Here is a 15,855-nt window from a genome sequence, read left to right as displayed (position 1 = left end):
ATGTACTCCCGGTAATTTCTTTACCGCACAGGTTTCTATAAACATACCTGTTCAGATTTTAATATATCGAGTTGCTGCTGAAGCTGATCATTTTCATGCTGTGTAATGGCCAGTAGTGACGTTTCTCTTTCTAGTCTGTCAGTCATCTGGTGCAGATGATCCAACAGTGATTGCTGCTCTGGATTCAAAATTTGCTGAATTTCCTTCTCTGTTACACGATGATCTGAATCTTTACATAAACTCAGATTATCTTCTCTTACTTTTATTTCCTCACTAAGTTCATTGCTGGAATCAAATTTTAGATTCCTAGTTTCAGACAGTGGTATAGCATCTGCTTGAGCTTCTTCGTTAGAATATTTTGTCTTCTGTTCAAAAATGTTAACATTTTCTGTCTGACTATGGCTAATTATGACTTCTAGTTTTTTACATTTTTCTAAAACTTGTTCTCTCTCTTGTTTTAAAGATTTAACTTCTTCGCTTAATTGACAAATTTCACTATGTTTTAACTTTAATTGTTCAGAAAGATCTGAAAGTCTCAAGGACAGTTCCACTTTTTCACGCTGGGCTACCTCAAGCTTTTCCATAAGTTCTGTAGTATCTTTCTCAACAACTTCTCCAACTTCAAAAGTTTCTGCTCTGCATATTTTGTCTTCTTTAGAGCCTTCAAAGATTGAACTTCTAGTTTTCAATACAACCAGTTCATAGCTTTGTAAATGCTGAAGCTCTTCAGTCAGAGCCTTAAGCTTGGTTTTATATTCAGCTTCCTCTTTGTTTTTGCTCTCCTCTAAATCAGCTTTTATCTTTAGAAGACAAGCATATTCTTCCTGCAGCTCTTGATAACTAGCTTCAAAATTTTTCTCAGCAAATGAAAAAGTATTCTTTTGCCTTTCAATTTCTGCTTTGAGTTCAATGTCTTGTTTTACAAGCTGCTCATTTTCAGCCATTAGCTTTTCTATTCTTTTTTGCAGGTCAAGGTCCTCTGACTTAGAATTAACACTGTCTGTGAAAACCAAATTTTCTTCTGAAGTTACCAAAATATGTTTTAATTTCTCCTCTAAAGCTCTATTTTCATCTTTAAGAAGGTTATTTTGTGTCTCAAGCTCTGTACATTTTTTTTGAAGGCTAACTTCTTTCTCTTTCATTTGTTTCTCCAACAATTCAGTTTTAAGTTGCAACTCTTGAACTTCTTGTTCAAGTGTACCCTTTTCTTTTTCTTCCTGCCTAAGAACATCAATCTCCTTTTGGAGTTCCTGTATTTGAAGAGTCATTTCTTCTGATTTAGAATTTACAACAGACTGCTGCAAATCTTTCAGCTTTGAAATCTCCAACAACAGCTGACTTTGCTTTGTTATTAAGTTGTCCTTTTCAAATTGCATAGCTTCTATCTTTTGACTCATTTCATTTTGTGTTCCTTCAAATTGCTGTTTATAGTGTGTGGCCAAGTTATTTTTAAGAATTTCAATGTTTATTCTGTGCTCTTGTTGTAAGTCTTCTCTAAGTTTGGACAGTTCTTCTTCATGACTAAACAGAAGCTGTGTCCTCAGTCTCTCTAATTCAGCTTCTTGAGATTCAGCCATTCTGTCCAAAACTTCATCCTTCTCTCTCTCTAGCATTTCAAGTTTTATTTTATAATTTGTGACTTCTGCCTCGTGTTTTAATTCTAACTCTTTCCTGAGCTCAGATGCAGAAGCAAGCTGAGCTTTCAGATCTTCAATCATAAGCTGGTATTTATCTGCTTCATTTAATCTGCATTCTTTGTCCATTATGGTTTGCTTGGCTCTCTGAATCTGCTCTCTTGCAAAGGTCAGTTCTTGAAAAAGATCTTCAATTTGTGTTTGTTGAAGAGAATTTTCTGCTGAAATTTCTTCCAGTTGTTTTGACAAATCTTGCTTTATTTTTTCCTTTTGATAATTAGCATCTTGCAATTTCATATTCAATTCATTAATCGCAATATTCATTAAATGTACTTGATCTTCATTAATATTATCACTTGAACATGGATTTAAAGTTTTCTCCAGCTCTATTTTTTGTTGGGCAAGAAGTTCTTCAATTTCTAATGCATGTTGCTTAATTAACTCTTGCTTCATTTGTACAATCTGCTGCCCGTACATCTCATCTAATTCTGCCTGAAGTTGTGCCAGTCTCCTTTGTGTTTCTAATTCCATTCTTTGTACAATGTCAGTTTCAAATTGGCTGTCTTTATGGCATCGCTTCTGTAATTCTTCCACAGTACCCATTAACTGTTTTATTTCATCAGAACATTGTCTTTCTTTTTGCTTGCAGTTAGCCAGTTGTAGTCTCATATTATTTGCCTCTTGATTCTTTTGTACAATCTGTTCTTTTAATTCCTCAAGTGATTTATTGGCATCTGATAATTTTTCCTTCACCTGAAATGCATTTTTTTCTTCTTCTATTATTTTTGCTTTCAGCTCTCCAATTAGAGCTTCTTTTTCTTGTAGTTTTTTATTAGAATCTTCTCTTTCATTTTTGTGTTCCTCCTTTAAAAAGCAAAAACATGCTATATTTTAACGTTTGGCATCTCAAATATTTGAATGTTTTTAACCTTTGAATACTATACTTAAAATTTCTTCTTTAAAACATCGTTACTCTGTAACCATTTCTAAAATTAGATCTAAACCATTTGCTACTCAATTTCAATAATTTTCTCTGCATTGGGAATAAATAATGGTTCAAGATCACTTTAATTTTTCCAGTGCTTCATTTGCATTTCAAATATGTTTGGCTTAGTTAGTTGAAAGCTATTCTTATAGAATTAGTTTCCCATACAAACTACTTTTCTTCAGAAATTAGAAGTTATAAAGGGAAATATACACAAGAATAACATTTACAATGTGGGGGAAGGTGCAGATGCAGTACAGCACAGTACAGTACAGCAGATGCATCTGATGTAGTGGGTTTTAGTCCACGAAAGCTTATGCTCAAATAAATTTGTTAGTCTCTAAGGTGCCACAAGTACTTCTCGTTCTTTTAACATCAAGTCAATAGTAACAGGTTTCAGTCTAGTAAGAAACCTACCATTTCATAGACACTGATTCGGTCTTGCAGAAGTGTAATTTGTACTTCAAATTCTTTATTCTTTTTTTGGTAATTCTTCAGTAGATATTCTTGTTCTTCTAGCTGTTGCTGATGTGTAAGGATCTGTTGTTTGGCTTGCAATAAATCCGCAGCTGTACTACTATGGCTGGTATTCCTTAAGGCTTCACTTGCCTGTAACTTACTCATAAAAAAAACATACGCAGGTCAGAGTTTTCTAAACCAGCAATCCTCTCATTTGCTCAGTTCATCTATAAGCAGGGAAAGACTGTTTGAAATTTGTTTGTCACACAGTCTTCTCTTTTAGTAGCAATGGAATGGTGTTCATCATGTTGGAATAGCCAGCAAATTATTCTTTCAAGCTCAGTATTACATTGCTGCTGCTTCCCCCCATAGTCCTCAGGGGAGAGATCTTGAACAACTGCTAGGGATGCAACACAAGGCCCAGAAGGGATGGGCGATGACAATATATTTGTGTGGTAAAAGGGGTGACTGCCCCTCCATCTCAAGTCAACTGCCTTCCCATTGGCTGGGGATGAGTGATCTGACTAGCTGATTGGCTGTTGTGTGCCCTCTCACCCATATTTATATTCTCCTGGGCTTTTCAACAGCCTTTTGTTCCTGTTAGTTGCCCTGCCCTCCCCCGTCCTCTTAGTTGTATAGGAGTTGTGTTTTTTAGGATGTTGCATGTCACTGATCACCCGTTTTGGGTTCGTGAAGGAATTTTTTCCATTGGGTCAAATTAGCCTATGTCTACTGGGTTTTTTTCACTTTCTTTGTAGCATCATGGAGGTACAGTTGAGTTGTATGCAATAGATTTTAAGATTTAATATTAGGAAAGGAATGACTGTTTAGCTTGTCACAACATGTGGCCAGTGCAAATAAAGGTTAAAAGGGCCAGCTCCCACAGGTAAATGAAATTCAGGATTTCATTGGTAGACCTTGGGCCTATAGGAGAAGGGGAGACCTGGAAGATTTTCAGATTGAGGTTCCCTCTTCGTAATCTCTGCCCTCTTCACTCAGGGGGATGCAGAGAGGATTTAAAAGCAAACTGAATCCTAAGAACTACTGGTTATATCGGGTCGGCAACCTTTCAGAAGTGGTGTGCCGAGTCTTCATTTATTCACTCTAAGTTAAGGTTTCGCGTGCCAGTAACACATTTTAATGTTTTTAGAAGGTCTCTTTTTATAAATCTATAATATATAACTAAACTATTGTTGTATGTAAAGTAAATAACATTTTTTAAATGTTTATGAAGCTTCATTTAAAATTAAATTAAAATGCAGAGCCCCCACCACCACCACCACCACCCCCGACCAGTGGCCAGGACCCGGGCAGTGTGAGTGCCACTAAAAATCAGCTCGCGTGCCGCCTTCGGCACACATGCCATAGGTTGCCTACCCCTGGGATATATGGTGGGAATCCTGTAACCCTGCATTGCAACCAATTAGACACCTGGTATGTGAGAGAGGTGGGTAGGCATAAAGTGCCTCTTCAGTGTGTAAAATCAATACCATTGTGGCCCACTGCTTAAATCCATCCCATGCATCTGTTGTTCATTTGCAGGCATATCTCAAAATATGTTTTATGGCCAACTAGCACAGGGCAGCAGTATATTAGGAAGTCACTTTGAAGTGATAATATGCCTTGCACCTGCAATTGTTAATTCTCAGAAATCAGTATGTGAAATACTGTAGATTCAAAACGCCATGCTCGAAGCTTGTGGAAGTTACCTTTGAGTGTTCAACAGCTCAAAATATTAAAACATTCAACTGCAGCACAAATGAATAATGATGAAGCCTCTGTGGCTACCATTATACTCAATCATCAGTTCCTTTTTGAACAAATTAATATAAAAATATGTAACAAAAAGGAACAATGGAATAATCTTCAACTCCAGCAGAGAAAGGGGTGTGACTGAGCCTCTAATAAGACTCTAGGGTGAAATCCTGAATCCAATGAAGTCAATGGGAGTTTTGCCATTGATTTCAAAGATGACAGGATTTGACTCCTAATCTTTTGAGAACAGTTATTACAGGTAAGTTTTCCTTTCTACAGTGGTTGCCATTAGAAAGCTAGTATTTACCAACAGTTACTATCACGCAATAGAAGTGAAACCACATTATTTCCTATTGTATTATAGGAAATGAGTGCAATATTTCAGATACTACAATGTGGTAACTGTTGGCAAATACCAACTCTTTCAATCACTGTAGATCCCTACTCTTGGGTTCAAATTTTCAAAAGTTTACATGGAAGAACACTGATTTTGTTTCTAAAGGAAGTAATACTTCATGGATTTTGTTATTCAAATTGACCCTCTTTCATCAAACCTGATGAAATCTTGTTAGCAATAAAACTTACATGCTGAAACTGAATTTGCAGTTTCTGGCTTTGCTCAGTAAGCTCTAAAAATTCCCTCAGTGTTTCATCCTTTTCTTTCCGTGCTTGCTGTAGATTAGTAGTAAGCTGTGTGATAATATCATCTCTTTGTTTGATAGCAGTCTCAAATTCTTGAAGCTATGGAAGGTTAAGTTAGTGCAATTAGTGCAAGTCAAAATATCTACAAAAACATACTAAATTATTCTCATAAAATGGGAGTAAAAAAGTAAAATGTATTTAATGCATGACATCTCTACTCAAAAGTGCTTACAAATACCTATGGTAGCATTAATATTTTAGCAATAACATTTATACCATAAGTATTTAAAACTATTCAGACACAGGATATTGCTTTCTTCCTTAAGCAATTTTAACACAATTTCCCAACACTCCCCCCCCCATAAGATACTTTACTGAAGAATGTAATCTGGACTTTATATTGACAAGGTATTGCATCTTGATTAAATTTATCAGAGTTAGAATCTGAAACTAAGTTAAAACAGAAGTTCTCTAAAACATTCTTTGACATCAGTATGGAACATGCAATAAATTGGGACTTCACAAGATAATAAGGAAATCAGATTAAACATTCAAGATTGATACATGGTATATAGCAGAGAGAAGCTTAGATGGACACTTGTAATAAAGAAAGGAAAAAAGGACAAAAGTACTGTTAATGGAAATAAATTCCTTCAGAAATGTTATAAGTACCTTTCAGCAGGACAGAATCATAGAATATCAGGGTTGGAAGGGACCTCAGGAGGTCATCATCTAGCCCAATCCCCTGCTCAAAGAAGGACCAATCCCCAACTAAATCATCCTAGACAGGACTTTGTCATATATTTTATTAAATTCCGTTAACCATGAATTGTACATTATTATTAACTGACACTAATTTTCTATAAAAAAATTAAAATTCTTGTGGTTTACTTGAAAATTACTTAATTTATTTAAACTCTTCTTTCTAGAGCCAGCAGAAGCATTAAAATGTACATAATCTGTCAGTCAATATACATGTTCTTAAATCATTAATCTGCTCCTATATTATACTGTAAATTTAATTTTCTATGCTTTTCTAAAGAATAAAAAGCACCTACAGTTTATACAGGGAGATGTTCACTCCACTGACTTCAATGGCTTTGCAGCGACTTAAGTCAATGGTAAAGTGGGCACAGCACCTACCAGCTGTACGAAAACCAGAGCATTAGCAGCAGCCATTTTGTTCCTCAGGTTAACTCAATTTTAAAATTATTTTTACAAAGAAAATCAAAATGAAGTTAGTTTCTGGCTTTTCATTAAACTTTGAAAATTAACATCAGAAAGTCAATGGAAGTGTCTACATGGAACACTTTTCTTGTAATGCTAGACTTTCACCTGTGCGCACTGAAGGAAAAATTTAGTACTACTACATGATGCTTTTGTATTGTTCTCAAATGTTTTAGCTGAGGTTTAATTCATAGTTAAAAGGCATATTATTCAGTACTGATAGGAAAGCAAGTGTTTTTTCTTAAAACACACAGACCTAGTCTCTATGAGCCGTTTGAGAGAACTGAATTCTGTTCATATAATCCTTTATTGCTTTGAGAAAAATAATCTGCTGAATCTACTAAGGGCCTGATCTTGCAAAGTGCTAAGTGTTGTCAAATCCCATTTTGATAGATCAAGTCCTAAAACAGTTGTTTGTTTTTACACCTTCACTTTCCTGGATGATGCAATTGCTGGACAACCATCTTAATACATAAACAGGCATAAATTGGGCAGTTATACATGCCAAGTCCTTGTACATACATAGGATCCTACAAAATTCTTGGTCATGAAAAACACGTCATGGACCGTGAAATCTGGTCTCCTCCCATGAAATCTGGTCTTGTGTGTGCTTTTACTCTATACTACACAGATTTCACAGGGGAGACCAGTGTTTTTCAAATTCAGGATCATGATCCCAAAGGGATGGAGGGGTTGCAGTATTGCCACCCTTACTTCTGCATTGTCTTCAGAGCTGAGTGGCCAGACAGTGGCGGCTGTTGGCCACATGCCCAGCTCTGAAGGCAGCTGCCTGCCAGCAATAGCATAGAAGTAAGGATGGCAATACCATACCATGCCACCCTTACTTCTGCAATGTGCCTTCAGAGCTGGATGGCTGGAAAGTGGCAGCTGCTGACTGAGGGCCCAGCTCTGCAGCCGGCAGCACAGAAGTACCATACCATGGCATCCTTACTTCTGTGCTGCTGCTTACAGCAGCTCTTCCTGGGCTCCTGACCAGCAGTTGCCACTTTCCAGCTGCTCGGCTCTGAAGGCAGCGCCGCCACCAGAAGCAGCGCAGAAGTAAGGGCTCAGGTACCGCAACCTCACCATAATAACTTTGTGATCCCTCCACAACTCCTTTTTGGGCCAGGATCCTTACAAATACAACACTGTAAAATTTCACATTTAAATAGCTGAAAACACAAAATTTACCATTTTAAAAATCCTGTGACCATGAAATTGACCAAAATGGACTGTGAATTTGGTAGGCCCCTATACATACATATGCCCAGAAAGTATGTTCAGCAAAATTAAATGAACAAAATGTATTCTTAAGAACATTCATTCATACTATTATCCAATCTGTTTTTAAATTAGTTTTTGTTTATTCAATTTGTCTTTTCTTGAATAGTAAAAAAAAAAAACATGACTGGCAGCTGAAATTAAAATAGACACATATATTCAAACTGATTTTTTTTAGGAGGTTAGGAAAATAAAAGGCTGTTACGGGAGTTAAGGAAAGTATCTGTTGAAAGATATAACACATACTACAAAGCTAAATAAATATAATTTAGTGTAACTGAAAAACGTTCATAAGAATTATTGTGCTACAAACTTAAGGATCTCACATAAAAAGGATATCTTAAAAAACAAACAAACAACAAACCAGAGTTACGACTCTCTTATAAACTTTAAATTATATATGTTCACTATCTTTTCTTTCACTGAAAAGGACATGTTGGCAGCAACTAAACAGAAGAAATTATAACTCTTGTAAAATCCATCAAGCACAAATGGTACAAGATACAGTAAATAGGAACTAAGCATGAATTAAAATGTATCAGTACCATGGAAGATAAGTGGTCTTTCAAATCATTCACATGCACTGAAAGACAAAACAGTGATAACCTATCCCTTTTTTTATTTATAGGGAATGCTACTTAGAAGGATATCCACATTTCACCAGAAAATTACATATCCCTTTTCATAGATTTGCTAAAATAAAAGGAAATCTTTAAAAAAACAAACAAAAAAATCCCACAGGGATGAATACAATTAAGACTACTTTGTTTAAAACACGTTTTGTAAACCCATGATCCAAAACCAAAATTCTATCTAGAGTAGAAACGTATAAAACAAAGCAAAACATATGAGCACACGTGCAGTATACAAATCAACAAAAGGTCAAAGAAAAAAGAGACAAACGCGAAATAAAATACAGACCCTGAAAAATAAAACTATGCCTTAAATTTCACCAATAATCCAAATTCAGCATGATGTAAGCTAACAAAAACCTAACAACTTTAGTAGGAGTACCACCTGCTTGTATGCCTGTCTGCAAAATCTGCAGACAAATGATCTTCTGGTTAAGTAGCTACCTCAGGAATCTCACTTCTTTGGTAGGTGGAACTTGATACTCTGCTTGGTCTCTGAGAAGCAAGGGGAAAAGAACTGTATACTGCCATTGGACAATTAATGAGGAAGAATTAGAGCTTGTCTTGACGAAACCCATGTATCCACTCTTCCAACCATATGGCAAGCACTGCAACAGCTAAGCACAGAGTGAAAATGTTGGCCAGAGAATAAAAAGAAAGGTGAAACACACTGGAACTTCCTTTCAAGTAAAGATGATACATGCTGATGAAACCTCATTCTCTTTGGAACTAAACAAATTTCTGTATTCCACATTCTCTGACTGGCTCTCTTTAAACATAAACACTTCCAGGTGACACTCAGCATTTGTGTGTATAACCAAATAGCAAACAGAAAGCAACATAAGGTAATTATACCTGTTGCAATCCTTCTGTACCATATGCTGCCCTCATTTCTTCTAGTTCTCTGTTTAGCTCTTCAATCTCTTGTTGTTTCCCAGCCAATTCATTCTCCATCATCTGAAGTCGTGTCTGAGAGTGCTGCATTTCATGCTCAGAATAAGTCTCTCCAACTCCAAATTCTTCTTCCTAAATCAATCCAAGTTCCTTAACAACCCAACACTTACATATTTCCTCAAGATGAGCAGAGTCAAATTTTGAATTCTCTATCAAATACCACGTTAGAACATTAAAATATAACATAGCATTTAGGAGCTTATTGCCATGGTAACCTGCCTTGTTGGCATAATTTATACCTCAAGAGCACTGACATACAGTACTTCTGTGAATTCTGTATTAAAAGGCTAAGCTTTATACTAGAAGGAGTAATTTTTGTTTTTCCTAAAGTTTAAAAGAGGCAACATTATACATATTAAGATGTCATGAAACAACAACAAAGCTAGATAACATAGCATACCACAGAATTTTTGTTAGTAAGCCAGGTAGTTTTGTTCAACCAAAATATTACTATACAAATTGCTTAAGGTTTTTAGTGCCGAACATTAGTAATATGATTTAATTTGTAATACTATACCCTGATTAAGTCTGCTGATATAGCTGTTCTTGTCACAAAACTGCAACCATTTACCTGTATAAAGACAATTTCTAGACACATTATAATTTAAGATGCAGCTTAAATTCTAGTGTCCTTTCATTTGAGATGTATCTGATTATTTTTGTAGACAAAACCTTGTGAGCAGAGAATAATCACTTCATTTGAAATGCACACAGTTAGTATATACTGTTCCAGAATCTGATTGTTTTGTACAATTCAGATATACCGAATTGTATCAAAAGTAGCAAGGGTTATTATTTTGTAATTTAGAGCTTCTAAGATTAATTAAACCTGGGCTGATGTCTTTAGGATATAAACTGTATTAGAATTCTGATAAACAAAGAAAACAAGGAAATTCAGATTTAAAGCTTCACATTCTAAACGTTATAATATCAAAAATCAGTAACAAAACATACAGTATGAGCAGAGTGAACAAATAATACATTTTAAACACAAAATATTTTGAGTACACATTTTAAAATGGTGAAGAGAGAAGCTCAGTAAAGAGTGCCTTACTAAACTCCTCTCCTCATCCATTTTTTTTTCATGTGTGCACTTCATAATTTGCCATTAATAATCACTCTTCACTGGAACCAGAGTTGTTATATCATATTCTTGTAATCTGAAATAATTTCTTACATTGAAAAATGTACAAGAGACTTTGGATTTAAAATAAAATATCTGAAAATTATTTCTTCCCTTTCATGTACCTGCTGCTGTCACAAAGTGCAGCGTCCATGAGAATTTTGGGTCTAGAGACCACATACGTCAATAATAAAGAGACTTCAAAATTTTAAGTGCAACCCAAAAACAATACTTATGGATCAACAAGAAAATTGTAAGAGACAAACACAAAAATACATAGGGTTTTTACTCAGCAGGTCCTTTGACCCATGTGTAAAATAGTGTAACAAAAAACTGCCACATTCCTCTCAGAGCTCCTCTCCACATAAGAATCTGAAGTAGGAGTGAGGATTTTGGAGAAGGGGAGCTACTGTATATTTATAGAATTTCTGTTCCACTCAACGTCATCACTGTAGTGTTTAAGTAAAAAACAGTATAAAATCAGTGTTTCAGTAAAAAAATAGCAGGGAAATCTACTTAGGAATTGTCTAGGCAGGGCAGGTCTTACTTACAATCTGAGGGCATCATGTCTGTGCAAACCCTAAAGTCTAACATCAAAATGCACTGGCATGCAAGGGATCAAAGTCTGACCCCTCAAGTTTGATTAAAGCTGCAAGGTATCAAAAATAACAATGCCTCACTGCTGAATGACATTTTGGTAGAGACACAGAGGGGTGCTGACTCATTTTGGGGGGAGTCAAGTCCAGACCTCCTCTACAATAAGTAAGGTCACCAAAACATAGTCTAAGTTTGAGAGGAAATGAATACTGTAAAAATCAGGGGATCCCAATAAACTCCTCTGTCCTCATATGGGCACAGCAGGTACTCTTAACTCTCCAGGGCAACTGACTGCCACTACATTCACCCAGCGTTTGCACTTTAGCTACTACCATGAGGCCTTAGACCAGATTTGGGCTTCTGGTCCTATCACAATAATAACAGATTAGTAGGAACAAAACATGAATGTAAACAAAACAAATGCTACTTTTCTTTTTCCTTTATGTACTCCAATTTCTATTGGCTCTTAAACTGATAAATAAAAACACTAGCTACCGAAGAGTTATATGCCACATCTGTTGGATTGCCCACAGTGGTCCTCTGGTGTTGTGTATAATCTCTGTGCTTCTCCCATCCAATTCTCTGTGGAATCTATTATACTTTTTCTCTTTTGGCATGGTGCAAGGTGAAACCTAACAATGTTTTTAATAAATTTCACTTGGTATTCCAAAGTGTAGACTGAGCACAATGAAGAATAGAAGCTGGAGAGATCTGGTGGGTGCCAAACAGGCATATTTTAGACATGGAAGAGTATTGCCTGTAGGAAAGCTGGCAGACGATTACAGGAATGTGCAAACATTGATTTTGAAATGTCTTGTTTTAAAATAGATTATAAATTAATTTGTAATTTTGAAGGCCACAATCTTGCAAACGATTCAATGTTTATGGACCTCGGTGCAAGGCTCATTGATTTCAGTAGGTTTCCATGTGGGCATACAGGGTTGCCTACACAGAACTCCCTAAAACACTGGCATCTAAGTCCATATATATCATTGATTATTGATTTGGAATCTTACAATTACAATCTTACAATCTTAGAATCTTACAATCTACTTTTAAAGTTTTGCAATGCCCCTTTAAGGCTGAAATGTTCTTAAATCACACTGGTGTGCCTAAATACTGCAGCATATAATAAATGAAATCATCCATCTTTGGAAATCCTGGAAATATTGAGTAACGAGCACAGTTTTTAATCTTAGTTCTGAATTTTCCTGTTTTCATTATTATCTTAATATTTTCACAAGAAATATTCTCCAAACATAAAATCTCTTTTCAATTGTTTATAATCTGTTGTGTAAAGGTAAATGAGCTTTAATTTATACTTCATTTTGTATTGTTTTAGCAAACAATGCATTTTTAAGCAAAAGCAGACTTAAATATCACAAAACTTAACCAAGCAGCACCACTGAATATAGTGATTCATGACTACTGCCACCAGGGGTCAGCACAAATTTTTGGAGCCATTGCACTTTAATGTACAGAATAGCTATCACCATCAAGCTCCATAAAAAAGATTTTAGATCCTATAGACCTCAGAATCCCTGACATGCTACCACACAAACTGTAGCATCAATCTTCTATATGGAGCTATTTCAATGCTATTAGAAAGATTTGTTTAGAAATTAAAAAATTGCTGTCCAATATAAATTATCAAGTTTACATGTCAAAGCATTGGCAATGTAGGACAAATTTTAATATATAAAAGAATAGCATATTACTGATTGATAGAAACTTCAGGTCAGAAAACAAAAAAACCCAAAGCCTTTAATTTCATTATACATGAGTTTCTATAAAAGCATCTGGAATGGGTAATGCATTTTTATTCCACATCTTTAGAAGAACTCATATTTATTTATTTTTTAAATAGTTCTTTATTCCAATGTGAGGATTAAGATATACATTTTATTCAGGAAATATTTCACTTTTATTGCCACATCATTATTCCATGAACACAGAGGTTTATAACATTAATACTGGCAGACGACATTGCTTGCAGCTTGCAATGTTGCTAACTGCTAATGGACTCTTTTAACTGATTCCTCTTTTAAACTAAATGAGAAAACACTTTGATTCTGAAAATATACACAAAGTGCTGAATCCTCAGCTTTTGCACTCATATAATTTAGTGCTTTTTAGTTGTCACATATTATAGCAACATCACAACATATTGAGCACTCCAATAAGTTTTAGTCTGATTACTACAAAGAATTTATCTAAGATTCTAGCACTATAAGATAACCTTGGCAAAACCTATTTCCATTCATTCTTATTTTTAAACTGTGGATAGGCAGAAGATATTTCCTGTTCATTTCATATAAACAATTAGAATAAAGACTTAAGCCTAACAATAATATATGCACAACCTTTCAAATCTACAGAGACTAACAGTGATTTTTAAAAATAAGTGATGGCTGTGTTACTTGATTTATTTTTCCATTATATAGTGCATTAGAAAAATTTCTTCATTTTAAGGTTAAAGACTACCACTTACAATGTAATTAGTTTTTCCAATAACAAACTTATTTTCTTCATCTTCCTCAACAGCGATTAACAATATTCCTTAGGATTTGAAAAAAAGAAAAAGGTTTTGGCTACTGTCTTTTAGTACTTCTTGTAGAAGTATGGAATACAAGTTTATGTTTGGACCTACGGAGAAGCATCATCAAGAAAGGTAAAAAACAGTGCTTGCTACTGGGAAAAGCTCAACTTCCTCTTAGTCTTGAATTTGAACTGTAACCCTGACTAGATTACTAATCATCATCATTATTTAATTCTAAAGGCTACATAAGGTCTCATGCTAGTTTAAAATAAGTAATTTGTTACAAACAGCATATTCTGTATATATCCGTATTTTGGATTTGGTTACCATGTCCACAACTGTGGGTTTGCACAGGAGACTGAAGGAAAGAGAAGACTTCATTTATAATAATAAAATTCCTGTAAAACAAGAATGCTGATATCTGCAGTTACTGTTTCCCCCAATTTTGTTTAGGAAACTGTACTCTGTCATTAGACAGAGCCATTATGAGCAATGTCCCTCAAAGAGAGATATATTTATTTGTCACTGGACTTCATCCAGTTCCCCAAGAGAATTAGCTAACAAACAAGAAACACATTGCTCACTTTGTGAGCTGTAATAAAACAAACAACTTTTAAATAATACTAGATTAAAATATTCCACTTGAAAGCATGAATACTATTTTTTAGCATTATTTCTGACTGAAAAAGTTTAAATAGACTTTTTTAAAAAATGAAGCAAAGCCTCTTTAAATAATCACAAGAAGGAGGGGAAGCAAAGAATAAGATGCGTACCACTACTAAACTCATCACCAGCCTGTTCGGGTTGCCAAGCACCCCTGGCTCCCACCAACTTCAAATTAAATTGTAGGTGGTTAGCATTTCCAAACGTAAGGTCCCTGAAACAAAACTGAGTTCAAGATTCAGTCTCCAATTCCATACAAAATTTGTCCAGTCTATGCTATGGTATACAGAATTTAATTTTCTCTCATCTTTCAAAATTCTTATTGTTACAGATGGCTGCAGTTGTTCATTAATGTAAATGAAATATATTTATTACTAAAAGTGTTATTATGGCTGACCTGAATATATGCTTGATGACAACTCAATGGAGTTCCTAAGACACATGTACACTGGTTCCAAGCTCTCACTGCAGTGACAAACTTCACTGACTTTTAACAATTAGGAATGTACAGAAAAGCTGCACACCCTGCATTTTAACAATCATTGCTCGATTTTGCAAGCCAACACCATTTGAACTGCATGCACAAGTTTCTCACTGTCTACTTGTGTTCTGGAACAAAATTATTACTTCATGAGAAAAGGGAGGGGGTTCCTCTCACAGGAATGAGAACAAGAGTTCCTAGAATAGCATGAGTTCATACAAAGTTTTTTTTTTCCATTTTCATTTTCAAAGAGGTTGAAAAATGGGATTTTTTTTTAAAGTAGAGTTCAGAATGAGATCTGGTTACAATTCTACAATATTAGTCTTCTGTGGTCTTTGAAATTTAAAATACTATTAAAATCTCTACATTAGCTGTAGATACTAAGGAGAACCTTTTGAATACCAAAAAAAAGAATACAGACCCACAAGGTGCTGGGCTAGATTGCAAACTCTTCAGCTCAGGGACTGTTTCTTCACCTATCCTTCTACAGTGTGGATGCTACCATAGTCTAAATATTAAATAACTAACCCATGCTCATCCATAATTATCATTCTCGTTGAGAATTTGAAAGTAGAAGGAAGCGTGGGTGAAAGTGATCATGAAATCATAGAGTTTGCAATTCTAAGGATGGGTAGAAGGGAGTACAGCAAAACAGAGACAATGGATTTCAGGAAGGCGGATTTTGGTAAGCTCAGAGAGCTGATAGGTAAGGTCCCATGGGAATCAAGACTGAGGGGAAAAACAACTGAGGAGAGCTGGCGGTTTTTCAAAGGGATACTATTAAGGGCCCAAAAGCAAGCTATTCCGATGGGTAGGAAAGACAGAAAATGTGGCAAAAGACCACCTTGGCTTAACCACGAGATCTTGCGTGACCTACAAAATA

At 35.3% G+C, this 15,855-nt stretch overlaps 1 protein-coding gene across 3 annotated transcripts in view; it reads right to left on the bottom strand.

Moving 5' to 3' along the window:
* The window catches only part of AKAP9 (A-kinase anchoring protein 9), a 205,219-nt gene that overhangs the window by 118,542 nt on the left and 70,822 nt on the right, over positions 1-15,855 (bottom strand). For 2 of the 3 annotated variants that reach the window (XM_050939487.1, XM_050939488.1), the window contains exons 4-8: positions 10,087-10,140; positions 9,471-9,641; positions 5,419-5,574; positions 3,037-3,234; positions 48-2,498 (exon numbers count right to left, since the gene is read on the bottom strand). In XM_050939487.1, coding sequence (XP_050795444.1) covers positions 48-2,498; positions 3,037-3,234; positions 5,419-5,574; positions 9,471-9,641; positions 10,087-10,140 — 3,030 coding nt within the window. The remainder of the gene's footprint in view (positions 1-47; positions 2,499-3,036; positions 3,235-5,418; positions 5,575-9,470; positions 9,642-10,086; positions 10,141-15,855) is intronic. The other variant, XM_050939489.1, reaches the window with a different exon arrangement.

The sequence above is a fragment of the Gopherus flavomarginatus genome, chromosome 2, assembly GCF_025201925.1.
Source record: "Gopherus flavomarginatus isolate rGopFla2 chromosome 2, rGopFla2.mat.asm, whole genome shotgun sequence".
Classification (NCBI taxonomy): domain Eukaryota; kingdom Metazoa; phylum Chordata; order Testudines; family Testudinidae; genus Gopherus; species Gopherus flavomarginatus.
This window is presented reverse-complemented; position numbering and strand designations above follow the sequence as displayed.